The sequence below is a fragment of the Adiantum capillus-veneris genome, chromosome 10 (genome assembly GCF_014529385.1).
Source record: "Adiantum capillus-veneris isolate H3 chromosome 10, ASM1452938v2, whole genome shotgun sequence".
NCBI classification, from domain to species: Eukaryota; Viridiplantae; Streptophyta; class Polypodiopsida; order Polypodiales; family Pteridaceae; genus Adiantum; species Adiantum capillus-veneris.
In genome coordinates, this window is record NC_140940.1 from 69,453,721 (window position 1) to 69,468,524 (window position 14,804).

At 45.0% G+C, this 14,804-nt stretch overlaps 1 protein-coding gene across 1 annotated transcript in view; it reads right to left on the bottom strand.

The window, feature by feature from the left end:
* LOC147449026 (putative LRR receptor-like serine/threonine-protein kinase At1g67720) overlaps positions 1–14,804 on the bottom strand; it is a 102,046-nt gene that overhangs the window by 19,967 nt on the left and 67,275 nt on the right. Inside the window, exon 4 of the mRNA XM_086521396.1 lies at positions 12,452–12,613. Coding sequence (XP_086377522.1) covers positions 12,452–12,613 — 162 coding nt within the window. The remainder of the gene's footprint in view (positions 1–12,451; positions 12,614–14,804) is intronic.

Consider the following 14,804-nt stretch of genomic DNA (forward strand, 5'->3'; position numbering starts at 1 on the left):
TCTGGTCGAATAGCTGTTTCCCATAAATACCCCTTCACATGTGGCATAAGCTGTCCCGGTATCTGGTGTGTCTCTGAGTAGAAAACTATGTCTCTATCCCTAAAGCTGTCTTCAAAGGCACCTACATCTAGCCTATATGATCCATTACAATTCCACGCTGCTATCCGGAGCGTTGCCCCATAGGTCTCGCACCGTCATGATGAGCGCTTTTCCAGAACCACTACTTTCCCTCCTCTAGAAAAGGCGATTTTCCCCTTTTCTCTTGCTGCCCTAATCTCTGGCATCAACTCTTGCATGTGTGCCACTTGTGCCAATGTAAGGTCATCTCCCAGGAAAATACCGGTTTTCTTAAGAGTTGTCCTCTTCTTTAGAAATTCTTTCCTTATTTCTATATTCGGGAAGCGGAGAATAAGTGCCCTATTCTTTACGTTTCCCTTCTCGTCGATTCCTTTCTTGCCCACTCTCCATGCACTTGTGTGAGTAGGCTCTGTGATGCCCATGCGTTGTAGCAGTTCCCTCACTTCTTCATCTACATTCTCTTTGTCTTTGACTCCTGTGACCCGCACATGCAGAGCCCGATTCTTCCTTTTCTACTCTTCCTCAATGGTCATATTAATAATGTTGGAGGTAGGTGTGGTCTCAGGCATCTGGGCCTTCCCTTTCTTCGCATCCTCAATCCATTTCTCTGCTTCATCAACCTTTTGTTGTGTCTTAACAAGACGTTCCGCCCATGAAGATGCCGTTTTCGATTTCTGTTCATCTCCTTCCCGTAGAGCTTTCATCTAATCCTTCATGTTCTCGAGCTCCTTCAGCACCGAAGGTTGGTCGTCTCCCTTCTCCTTAGTTGCAGATTTGCAAGCCGCAAGTTCTCCTTTTAGCTCCTCGATTATTGCATCTTTTTCCCCCATGTGCTTTTCCATATTTGTTTTCCATGCTTCAAAACTTGCTACTGCCTCATCGAGTTTCTTTTGCATAACGCATTCTGTTACATTTACTTCGGCCTTGATTAGGTTTCGTAATTCCGTTTTCACGGTCTGAATTTCCTCATTCTGTATCCCCCGGATCTCTCTCCTTAGTTCTCTCATCATGTCTCCATACATGGAGTTCCTGTAGCTCTCAGCGTTCGCATGCATTTCCTTCCTGATGTCATCCCTCATATAGTTTAGCTCTGATTTGAGCATCATCTGGACCTTCTCCATCAGTAGCTCATCATGTATCCTGGAGGTTTTCCCGACTCGTAAGGATCCTGATGATAGTACAATATCTCTGTTTCTCCGTTTGAAAGTAGCCGTCGTTTTTTTTGGGGTGGTGTAGCTATCTACACCCGGGCCTTCCCCTTCGGTAGGCGGATCCATCGAACCCAAGCCACAAATGTGGGGTAGGGTACTAGGGTACTAGGGTGAGGGACTGAGAGTAAGGCAAAGTTAAAAGTTTATTTTAAAAGCTTAAAAAACTTTAGCCTTTAAAAGTTTATTTCAAAGTTTAAAGGCCTTTAAACTTTTGTTGGGGTGTAGGCCAGGTGGCCGTGGGAAACCACCCTTGTACACTTGATTTCACCTAATCAATATAGGGAGAAAAAGAGGTAGAATTGATTTCTTCTTTTTCTTCTCCACTAACCCAACATAGGCTGCCTGTGTATCTCCCCCTTCCCCATTTCTCTTCTTCCCCTCTCTTGCACACACTCCGTACACGCACACGCGCACTCATCAATTGGTATCAAAGCTACGGCTTGGCTGTGAACCGCGCATGCGTGATCTTTTTTTCTGTCGATAGACTCGAAAGTACGAAGCTCGGCTATGGCAGCTTGAGCGAGGTGACAGCAATGGAGCTCGGCGCGTCACACCACCGCATCGGATTGGATCGGATCGGCAACAATTGTGGCGAGGATTGAGTTTGTCAACATCCCCGGCTACCGACCGCGTGTGCATTCTTCAAAGAGCTTGAAGCTCTGCACAGGGAAATCGAACTACGTGGACAACGAAGCAAGCATTGGCATCTTGGGGCAACAACAAATTTCCTTTGACAGCAGGTAATAAGTCCTTGCAGTCGCGAGTTTTATAGGTGAGGAGGAGAACATGTGTTGCAGCTATAAGGAGAAAAATCGGCGAGCTACAAATTCGGCATGTGAGCTCGAGCTCGCAAGCAAGGCAGGCTGCTGAGAGAATTACCAAGCAGAGCTTGAGACCTGGAGCTGAATTGGCAGTAAAGTCAATTGAGCAGTGAGTGCAGGGTCGATGTTCAATACTCAAGTAAATTTTCGATTGGAAAACAAGGCTTGGGAGATTGGGGGGCTAAATCAGGCTGCAGAGAAGATTTCGACAGCAGGCTGCCTTTGAGATTATTGGGGGAAATCGAGCAACGAGTCGGCAGTCAAAAGCCATGCAGGGAGGCAAAATTGGCATTGAGGTCTCGGTCGAGCAGTTGAAGACAGCGTGGGCAGTGCAAATCATAGCAAGAACCACACACACACACACACTCTGTGTATAGCGAGCCAAGTGACGTGGATCGAGGAGAACTGAGCAACGCTAAGCAAGAGAGGAGCAAGCAAAGCAGCACACACACACACAATCTCAAGCCTTGCTGCCTTGCAGAAGTAGGTCGAGCACACTTGCACACAGCCTCTGCTCGTCAGTACCTGCAGAAAACGACAGAGATTGCAATTGATTATTTTTTGCTTTACTTGCACACTTAAGTGTGTGCAGGGGATCGCTCCCATGAGACCACCAAAAGCCTTCGACAGTCCCGACTACCCTTTCAACATCCTGGACATCTAACCCCGAGATTGAGCGCGCGTGAGAGAGAGAGAATAGGATTTACCAACTTCGACATCGACGCTGACATCTGCTTTGGCTTTGAGTCATGAGAGCTTAGCACATCGATTTTCGACACCTGTCCGACTCGACCTTGACAACCAGACACCGGGCGCTTCCCCACACGAGCGCGTTCCCGCGATCGACGACCGTGCTTGCGACATGCACGGGTGAGGTACCTCTATCATAGAGGAGTGACACCCAACATCGGCACCGAGCGCACCGATCGCGCAGTACGACACAGTTTACGGACACGACACCTTTGGTGGCTATTTGACTAGCATATTTCTACCCGGCGGCAGAAATCGGCACATAGCGACACCGACACGCAGGTTACAAGCTACAGGGGGGTTTTTCAGCCCATTCACTCACAGATTCTCCAGGTTACCAGACACAACGCTTTCACAGACGATTTGGCAGTGATTTCGACAGCAGATTCTCTGCGGACACATGCGTTGACCGATGCATTTTGTTATGAGCACACATAGTGCTACTGAGCTCTTTTGAGAGTAGATATCCCCGCAGGGATCACTTTCACTGCATGCAGCAGTTCTTGGCGCCTGTTTGAGCGCGATTTTACTCATGTACGTTGAGTTGCGGACACTGCCCACTGTACTACGTGTGGAGCCATTTTTTGGCTATTTTGGCAGTTTTTCCCGGCCGTTTCTGAGACTCCGACCGGAAGAGCCCTTTCTGAGACTATGGCTAGTCCATTTGTGTCTGCATTAGCCTTTGGAGGGTCGATAGCGTGAGGTTTTCTTTGAGCTGGGGTGTGCTCGAATGTTGAGACACCTTCGGTGATATAGGTAGCTGGAGTTCCCCTTTTTCGGTACCCTTGCCATAGGATATGTATCTGGACGGTTATTTATGCTTTTGACGTCAAGTTGGCACTCACATAGCAGTTGTTTTGTGCAACAGATGCCCAGTTAGTGCAGTTGGCACATTTATATGCATTTTGAGTTGAGTTTTGACTCCTCATACAAAGGAGACTCTGCCGGATTTACTTCCCGCGAGTCGTGCCTTCCATAGTTGGCACTTTTGAGTCTATTTCGGTTGAGATTTTACTCCCGATACAAAGGTTACTCTGCCCAAATTTCTACAGCGTCTCGCCATAGTTTGGCACCTCTCAAACCCTCTTATCAGCGATGGCTTCTTCTTTAGAAAAGGAGGAGTATTTCATTCGGAAGTTCGATGGCAGCAACTTCACTATGTGGAAAGAGCGCATGAAAGATGTTTTGATAAACAAAGGCCTCTCAGAACCGTTGAAAGAGCGGACAGAGGATGATGATTATACACAAGCTCAATGGGAGCTTTTGGATGCAAAAGCCATGGCTACGATATGTCTACATATAGCCGAGTCAGTCTTCTTCACTATCATAGGGAAGAAAACAACCAAGGAACTCTGGGATAGCTTATGTTCAGCATGGGAGAGCAAAAGTGCATCCAACAAAGTGTTTCTCATGAAAAAGCTTATGAAGCTCAACATGAAAGAAGGTAGCACCGTTTCCAGTCATTTAAATGAGTTCAACTCCTTGTTCAGTCAGCTGACATCTCAGGGCTTTAAGGAGTTTGACGATGAACTCAAATCTATCTTCTTGTTATTCTCTCTACCCAGTTCATGGGATATCTTTTGCACGGCCATTAGCAATTCAGCTCCAAATGGCAAGTTAGAGTTCAATGATGTCACAGATGCATTGCTCACTGAAGAGATTCGTCGTAAATCTCTCGATAATGCTAGTCATGGAGATGCATATATGGCTGGCAGTTCAACAAAGGCAAGAGGCCGTGACAAGAAAAAATACAAAAGCAAAAGTAGAGAGCGAAATCCTCGTAGTACTAGCAGACACAGGAACCAAAGTAGAGACCGCAATGCCAGAAATGTCGAGTGTTACTATTGCCACAAGAAGGGTCATTACAAAAAGGATTGTCGTAGTTTCCTAAGAGATCAGAAAAACATGCAAAAGGATAATTCTAGCAAAGGCAAAAGTACAGTAAAGATTGAGGAGCTCAATATTGTTGAGTCTCCCATACCTATCACTGCAGTAGAGGATGCTCCTCCTCCAGTGATGCTCATTATGCCCACAGAGATTCATCCCGAGGTGACAGCAGATGCCTCAGATGTTCTCATTTTCACTTCAGATCTCACTCCAGATGCTTTGGTTGCACAGGATGAGGGTTATGCACAGAATTGGATCCTTGATTCTGGTGCAAGTTTTCATGTCACACCGCATAGAGAGTGGTTTTCCTCTTATGCATCCATGCATGGAATAGTCAAGCTTGGTGATTCCTATGAGCTTGACATTATTGGCATTGGTGATGTGAAACTTCAGATGCATAATGGCACTACTTTTGTGCTGCAGAATGTCAGCCATGTGCCCAAGCTTACGAAAAGCTTGCTTTCTATAGGGCAATTGGATGATCTTGGCTACACTACAGTTTTTGGTAATCGTTCTTGGATGATCCGCAAGAACAACCTTATCATGATGAAAGGCAATAAAAACGGATCCCTGTACTCTTTGTTTGTTTCGAGTGTCGACGAACACTCTATCTATGTTGCCGAGCTACCGTCTCCTGAGTTGTGGCATAGCCGGCTAGGGCATATTAGCCAAAAGGGAATGAAAACACTTCAGCGTTTTGTCTACTTACCTGTGTTAGATTACATGGACTTTCCATTGTGTGAGCATTGTCTATTTGGCAAACAGACTAGATTGACATCTTCGCCATTGAATAAGAAACTAGGCGAACCTCTAGACTTGGTACACAGTGATTTGTGTGGTCCAATGCCACATAAAACTCTAGGAGGGCCGAACTACTTTCTCACGTTCATAGATGATTCTACCAGAAAGGTGTGGGTGTATCTCCTTAAGCGTAAGGAAGAAGTTTTTTCGACATTCCAAAAATTCCTCGCCATGGTTGAGAACCAATCAGGAACAAAGCTCAAAGCTTTTCGCACGGGCAATGGTGGAGAATACGTCTCCACAGAGTTCAAGGATTTTTGCAATAGAAGAGGCATTCGGTGGCAGTTTACTACTCCATACACACCTGCACAAAATGGGATAGCTGAAAGAATGAATCGTACGATTCAAGAGCGAGTTGTCTCTATGATGTCTATGGCGAAGCTTACTCCCGAATTTTGGGGGGAAGCTGTTCTGACAGCAGTGCACATCATCAACAGGTCACCTAGTTCTCCTTTAAATTTCAAAATTCCAGAGGAATTATGGACTGGCAAAAGGCCAAGCTATGAGCATTTACGTGTATTTGGATGTGAAGCATATGCACATGTGCCCAAAGAACTTCGTCGGAAGTTAGATCCCAGATCACACAAATGCATCTTTATTGGCTATGGTGCAAACGGAGAGATGGGATATCGTCTCTGGCACCCAGAATCAAACAAAGTCATTCGTAGCTCACATGTGATTTTCAATGAATCAAAAATGCACAAGAAGCCCATCAAAGATGTTGAGTACAGACGTGTTCGTTTTGAGGATGTAGCCTCCGAACCAACTCAGTTCAGTAGTGTTGCACCTACTCCTCAAGTGCAAGATACTACTATTGCTCCGGAGAGAGCAGAGTCCAGTAGTCAGACACTAAGACGCTCTGAGAGAGTATCACGTGCGCCCGAGCGATTTGAGCCGGGTATACACCACATTTTGGTCACTGACAGTGGAGAGCCAACCTGCTACAAAGAAGCTATACAAATGGAGGATAGCGTTAAGTGGGAGCAGGCTATACAATCAGAATACAATTCGATTGTGGCTAATGAGACATGGGATTTGGTTGAATTACCAAAAGGCAAAAATGCTTTACCTTGCAAGTGGGTATACAAGAAGAAGTATACAGCGGAAGATCCCGAGCCAAGATACAAGGCTCGTCTAGTTGCCAAGGGTTTCAAGCAGCAAAAAGGTGTGGATTTTGATGAGATTTTCTCTCCAGTAGTCAAGATGACTACACTTCGCACCGTGCTTGGCTTGGTTGCTATCCAGGACATGGAACTTGTCCAAATGGATATGAACACAGCATTTCTTCACGGGGATCTAAATGAAGATGTCTACATGAAACAACCAGAGGGATTCGTATGTGAAACCCAAAAACCAACGAGGACAGAATTGGTTTGTAGACTGAAAAAGGCACTCTATGGCCTCAAGCAAGATTCAAGGCAATGGTATCAAAAATTCGACAAATTCATGCAGTCTCAGGGTTACATTAGAAGTCAAGAAGATCACTGCTTATACACAAAAAGGTTGAACGATGGTTCTTTAATCATCTTGATCTTGTATGTAGATGATATGCTTATCGCAGACAAATCAATTGATGAAATCAATCAGTTGAAAAAGATGCTAAGCACTCAGTTTTCCATGAAGGATTTAGGAGATGCCAATCACTTTCTTGGTATGCACATCAAGAGAGACAGGCAACGTGGAATTATTGAATTATCTCAAGAAAAGTACATTCACAAAGTCTTGCAACGTTTTAGTATGCAGGGGGGGGAAGTCATTGAGTACCCCAATGCAAGCATACTCCAAACTTAGCAAGGAAGACTCTCCCAAGACAGTGGCTGAGAAAGAGGAAATGGCAAAAGTACCATATTCTTCAGCAGTTGGCAGTTTGATGTACGCTATGGCAGCCACAAGACCAGACATTGCACATGCAGTGGGAGTGGTTAGTAGGTACATGGCAAACACTGGCAAGAAGCATTGGGAAGCAGTGAAGAAAATCCTCAGATATTTGAAAGGTACAGCTAGCAAGTGTTTACGCTTCGGAAACACTGATGCATCTATTGTAGGTTACACGGATGCGGATTATGCAGGTTGCGTGGATCGTAGAAGATCCACACCTGGCTATGTGTTCATGTTTGCTGGAGCAGCTATCTCTCGGAGATCGTGTCTCCAAGATTGCACGTCTTCATCTACGACTGAGGCAGAATATGTTGCTGCGTCTGACGCCAGCAAGGAAGCCATATGGTTGGCTCGTCTAGTGGGAGATTTGGGCATTCACGAGGTTCCAGTACTACATTGTGATAGTCAGAGTGCCATTGCTTTGGCAAAGAATCCAGTGTTTCACTCAAAGTCGAAACACATAGAGGTCAGATACCATGTCATACGAGATGCATTGGCTGGCAAGCGTATCGAGCTTGTCAAGGTTCACACTGACGACAACCCCGCAGATGCTCTCACAAAGAGCCTAGCCTCGGAGCGATTTACACATTGTATAGAACTTATGGGTGTAGGATGAAGCCTCGGCAATGCTTCATCAATTTTGTATAGACTAACTATACTAATGCCACTATTGGCCACCATGACCTTCAAGTGGGAGGTTGTTGGGGTGTAGGCCAAGTGGCCGTGGGAAACCACCCTTGTACACTTGATTTCACCTAATCAATATAGGGAGAAAAAGAGATAGAATTGATTTCTTCTTTTTCTTCTCCACTAACCCAACACAGGCTTCCTGTGTATCTCCCCCTTCCCCATTTCTCTTCTTCCCCTCTCTTGCACACACTCCGTACACGCACACGCGCACTCATCAACTTTAAGGCTTAAAATCTCTTTTAACTTAAAATTTCCTTAAGGCTTAAAATGAAATAGCGTAGGAGATATTGAATTCCTACGCGTAGAACAACTGGGGCGTGCGTAGGTCTGCCGGACGTGCTACACGTAGAACAGCGCGGCACTCTCTCGCGTAGGCCTCAGCACGAGTACGCAAGGCAGTGTGTGCAGGTCTCAGGGCAGCGCTAAGAGAGGCCCTGTCGTGCTCTGCTCTGCAGCCTCCGCCTCGTCGCGAACGCCCTTAGCCCTGCAATCGTTCCTCTGCGCGCTACTAGTTTTCAGTAGTGGCTTGAGCTTGTCACAGCAGCTCACGGGCCTGCCCTGCAGCCCTTGTTACGCGACCCCTGGCCTCAGTTATGCGTGACTTCTGCAGCCATAGCCACGTCCGTTCTGCTGCCATAGCCAGAGGCTGCCCCGCAGAGAGAGAGAGAGAGAGAGAGAGAGAGAGAGAGAGAGAGAGAGAGAGAGAGAGAGAGAGAGAGAGAGAGAGAGAGAGAGAGACGGCTGATTTGGGGAGGCTATTACGGAGTACTGTGTGTGAGAGTAGTGGGTGCAGGTGCTCAAGCTTCAATGGTGTGCTTCCGCTCTCGTGCACCTCTCTCCTGCCTTTTGAATGCATAATCGTAATGCCCAACTCAAGGGCTTTCATATGTTATGTATAATTGTGGGGATTCTATGCTCAATTGCCAAAGCAAGAGTCTCTTGCAGAGGTACCGAATCACCTAATTGTTGATTCAAAGCAAGCACACGCGCTAACAAGTTGATTTAGAGAGATTTCTCGCAAGAAATCTCATCTAAATCAAGGAGCAAGTAACCCTACAGGTGCGGGAGATTGAGAGCTACCCACAAGAGAAATTGGCTGACGAATTGGAGCACAAAACAGGGATTTTCAGCTTGCTACAATTTTACGCGAGTTTCGGGTTTTGGTCAATTTTGATTCCTAACTGTCCCAGGAGTTTTAAGGAAGCTAGGGGATCATCAAACAAATGTTTTGGTGAAATTAAAAGAATACAAATAGAGAATTTAGTGTGTTGAAAGTTCTTGCAGGTTTATAAAAGTGCTCTAAAATACTTGGTAAATCACCATTTACTTGGGTTCTTGTCTGTGATGACTTCTACTACCGTTATGCTGCTGAAATTGGGCTAGAGTAGGGAAATCTCAGTGGAACAACTTGTAGAAGATTACAGGTATTCTCCAACTCATAAGAATAAAGAAATACCGCAAGGGGTGCCAATCTTTGGGGCCAACGGCGTGTCATTGTCTACTTGGGAGCACTCTAGTTACCAAGTCCTGGATTATTTTGAAGTGATGAATTCTAGTTATAGGTTCATTTGTGAAGTTACTTTGTGTCATAAAGTGCAAGAAAATCTAGACGACATATATTTTGGTGAAATTTAAAGTTTTACCTTTCTTTACTAAGACTATAGGCTGGTTTCACGGTTTCATTGCAGGGATTTGATTCACCTTTTGCCCAAGAAGTGAGCATTGGTTTGTTTTGGGCGAAGATACAAAGTACAGGTACTTGGAATTCCACTATGGCTGGCAGGACACATGACACTAGAGAAGAGGGATTTTCTTCACAAGGTAGACAGGTTAATCGTGTAGTGTGTGACGTTAGCGAAAATTCACGGCCACCATTGTCTTTACCCTTTACTAATGTGAATGCGTCTTGGGATCAAATAGCAGGGACTAGGCAACAAGGAGAGGATGTGTTCAAGACCTCGCTTATCACGGCTGTGACTATGCTCAGTTAGTCAATGCGGAATCCCAGATTTACGGAGTTTTTGCAACCTCCTTCAGTGTCATAGCAAGCTAAGAAACATCCTCAAATGTGTCCCAACAGGGCGGGGAGCCTTGCGGAGTCACTTGAGGCTCCAAGGAAAACCCTTTTTTCCCATGAATAGGTGGTTAGGACGCCCATTTCTTAGGCTATACTAGTTCAGCTGGCCACCGCTAAGCGTCCAAATGTTGGTCTAAATGGACAAGGAACTATCTTCTAGGCTATGCATCAGGTATTTCCATCACCTACGGCATATCCCGGGTATTTTAGAGGTGGATCTGTGTTTCAAAGTATGGATGGTTATGCGCCTGAAATCAGTAGTATATGCCAGGAACAATGTTTGGGGGTATGCAAAGCATGATGCCAAACCCCATGTATGGTAATATTGGCTTGTAACAAGGGTTTCAAGGTACTCAGGGCCAGTTTGGGGTGTCACAGGGCAATTTTGGTATGGTTGGTTTTTTCAATCAACAAACAAATATGGCACCAAGAGGCCAAAATGTTAGTGGCCAAGGAGTACAGATGATCCCAACTAGTGTACCCATATTGCAAACACTTCCTTGTGACAATTTCAAGCCAAAACCATAAAAAGACGGTGGTGTAGCTGCAAAGTTCGACACTTTCAGTGGGTTTGATGAAAAGACAAAGGCTCTTTCCTTCCTCCAATAGTTTGATACTGCATATACAGAGGGGAATTTTATAGAGGCTTCAAAGGTTCGGAACACTACCATTTTCTTAAGAGAAAATGTGTGTCAATGGTGGACAACTTTGTTAATGCAAGGACAAACACCGTCCACATGGGTTTATTTCAAACACATTTTCACATTTGCATGGCTGTCAAATGAGTTTAAAGTTGATGTTATGACAAACTGAAACCAACACAATGCGGCCAACTGCAAAGATTTAGAAGAGTACAATCGAACGTTTTGGAAAGCGCTATTTCCAGTAACTTCTTATAGATTCGTGCCATTGATAGAGCAGATAGAAAAGTATTGTTGTGGGCTGCCTAAAGGGCTCAAAAGTTATTGCACAAAGACTAAAGTAACCACCCTTACTCAATTGATTGAGGTTGTGAACACTGGTAATGCCTTGTTGAAAGGAGAAGACAGTGGATTCAAGGGCAACGCGAAAGAAGATCAATCAAAGAAAGATTCAGTAAAAAAGTTCTTTGTGAAGGAGACACTTGAAGCTCCCCAAGGGTCGGGAAATGCAGGGAAAGCTAAGGGCTCAACCGAGCCTTCTGGAGGACGTGCCAAGAAACAGAGAAAGCCTCTTGTCCGTAAGTCTTTTGAGGAAAAGAAGGTTTCCTTGGCTGAGGATAAATATTTCATTTGTGAGCAGCTTGGTCACTTTGCCACAAATTGTCCAAACCCACGGCCGGTTTAGTGGTGGGAGATAGACCAAACTCTACTGCTAGTGAGCTATGCACATCATGGGGTAAAGTCAGGGATCAAACAATGCTTATTTTCTTTAATCCAGGTGCAAAGGCAAACCTTATCTCACCTCTAACCCTATGTGCATGTGGACAAGCTGTAACTCCTACTTCTAGGGTTAGGACAGCCTAATCACTACATATTTGGTACCGCAAATAGACATTTACCGCATGTGAAACGTTCGGGGCGAGATGAGCATACCCACACTTCCCACTTGCATTATTCACATTCTAAAAAACTTGAAAGAACACCAAAGAGTAAAAAGAAGCCACGTTGCACCACATCCAATGCGCTAACACCCTGCCTAGGCATATACATTATGTGTGATTGTAGACACACGAGCACAATATGTACGTTGTCAACCATATTTGAAACACGTTATCAAGTTGGTAAGGATTCCAAATGCATGTATTTACATTTGTATACACACATGTCCATGCATATACACACTATTATGTACATGCCAAAAATTGTTTATCAGCGCCAATACTCTTTTCTTCGGACATGAGCAAGATCTTTAGTCCTTTTCAGTCTTGACCATGGTCGCATCACATGGCACTACACACCTCCACAATAGTTCATTTTACATTCTTTATACAAGCCACCTTGATGTATGCATAGCCCTCACATTGTACTCCCCGTCTTGTACATACTCGGGGTGATAGGCTTTTGAGCATCTTCAGAGGTCTCTTTGTACACACTATTCAGCCACTATTTGTTTGTGCATAGAGAGAGAGAGAGAGAGAGAGAGAGAGAGAGAGAGAGAGAGAGAGGGGGGGGGGGGGGGCAGAGAACAAGCACTGCAGTGCAGAAAAAGTGCTAATATTAAAAGACAACCTGTTGCACAATGAGCTCAAGAATGAAAAGTTGAAATGCATTACTTACCATCATCACTAGAAGTCAAATTCGATAATGGCTGTGGTGTGAGAAGGAGCACTTGAATACCCGAAATAATAGGGCCATGGGAGGAGTTTGGAGAGCTTTTGAAGTTGAGGAGTATGGAGTCATTTACAGGAGTCACAGGTTGTGTGCTATAAAGTACAACACCTGTAAAAATATGAAATCAAAGAGAACAATTTCAATCATGAACATAAATATCAGCAAAAGGTTAAGGCAGCTTATTGTGAAATATTTAAAAACCAAGACCTAGAAATGTTAATGATATGTTAACCTTAGAACCTGAACCAGTATGGATACCATTGTGCATCTAAGCTAAACCTTCTAATCAAGTACTAATCAAATATTGTCACCAAAGACCGACTTATAGACAATGTCAAAGTGTACGTGCCTGAATGTGTGAGTGCACCCATGTATATGCACGCTTATTAATGGGCGGATTAGCATACTCATGCAAGGCATCCATGTGTGTGTGTGTGTGTGTGTGTGTGTGTGTGTGTGTGTGAGAGAGAGAGAGAGAGAGAGAGAGAGAGAGAGAGATGAAATGATATATTAACGTCTTCAAAAGGCCAAAATGACCTATGAGACCATCAGATACAAAGTGGTGAATCTAATACAATGTCTGAAGTACAAGTACAAAAAGTATTGAAAGTAAAAATAAAAATGAAAACTGAAATGAAGTGTGAAATGTGAAATGTGAAAATGTAGAATAGGCCTCAATGACAATCTGGGTGTCGTGCTAGAATGCCTCTAATCCTCTGCTGGAGTCTTCGTCGATGTAGTGTGCTCCTGTGTCTCGGTCGTGGTCGTCTCGATCTCCCGAGCTCAATCGCCCTGTCAATGAGGGTGCCTCTGGTATGAATGCGGGTACAACCCTGTGCTGGTGGTTGGTCTCTTGGCTCCCTCGATCCAAAGAAATCTGTGATCTGTCTCTGCGACTGTCGTACTCCATGTCTCCCCAACAGACTGTCTCTATGTCAGTGTAGCTCAAGTAGATATAAGCCAAGGCATCTCTGGTCCTGATATCTCATGACTCTATCTAGGGGTCCAAAACCCTCCCTGAATAAGCAATGGAAGCGCCCTCATATCTCATAATACACAGTGCAGTGGCATATGTAGTGTAGCTCTGTCTCTGGCTCTCTACCGCATAGTTGACATATCCTAGACTCTGGTGGTATCCCTCGGAATCTACCCGTCTCAATCTCCAGCTGGTGTGAGGATGTGCGAATCTGACCAATAGCACATCGCAGACCATGAGATAAATGAGTGTCCATGTAGTTCGGACGAGTCACAAACCCATCCCCTGAAAGTTGGAGAAGGTGCTCTTTGTAGAAAGCCATCTTCGTGCCCAACTCCTGTATCGGCTCTACCCATGTCCTCCTAGTGTCCAACTGTATAAGATCCTGACGAATGAGTCTAGTGATCTCCGTCCGTGTGACTGGCAGGGAGGGTGCGTCCAGGGAATACTGAAAGGGAGGCAATCTATCCATGCTGAAACCATGTCTCTGAAACCATGAGGTCATCTGTGCATACCAACATGATGCATCTCCCTGCATCGCTAACTGTCTAGAGGACTCAAGAGCCAGTCTAGTATATCTGTCTCTATGTGTATCCCATAGACTGTGCATAAAGGACACTGATCTGGTAAGAGCCTCAATCTCTATAGGAGGGGCGGCTACCTCCGCTCGAATAATCGCATGTGGTACAGAAGCCTTGGCTCTAATCATCCAGGATATCATAAATACCAAGGGTCTCTCCATGTTCCTCCAACTGTCATGATTCACACATGGTCCCCAAACTTGGACCCCATAAAGCATAGCTGAAGCAACCAAAGTATCAAAGAGCCATAGTTTTGTTCGTGGTTCTTGAAACTGAACCTATGAACACATCCTCTCTAGCCCTCCTAATGCCGCATAGGCTCTGGATAGTCTAGTCTCTGCTGCTCTCCTCAGGATAAACCTCGGTCCCATGAATACCACACCCAGATATGTATATTCATCTGTGTACTCCACAGTGTCCTGGCCATATACGAGTGTAGGTGCCGATCTCTTGACCCACTGTGGTGTGGTGTTAAACACCATAACGTTTTACCAAGGTTCACAGACAGTCCACTATCCTCTGCAAAGTTGTGCAATGCATCCAAATGTCTTTGCATGCCCTCTGGCGACTCTGACATTAACACACTATCATCAGCATATAATAATAAAGGGATCCATGTCCCTGCCAGCTGAGCGCCTCTGTCACCCTCTCTGTCAATGTAGTCAGAGACCTCATCTACATACATACCAAAAAGTGTAGGGGACAAAGGACACCCCTGTTTCACTCCAATAGTGGAATGAAC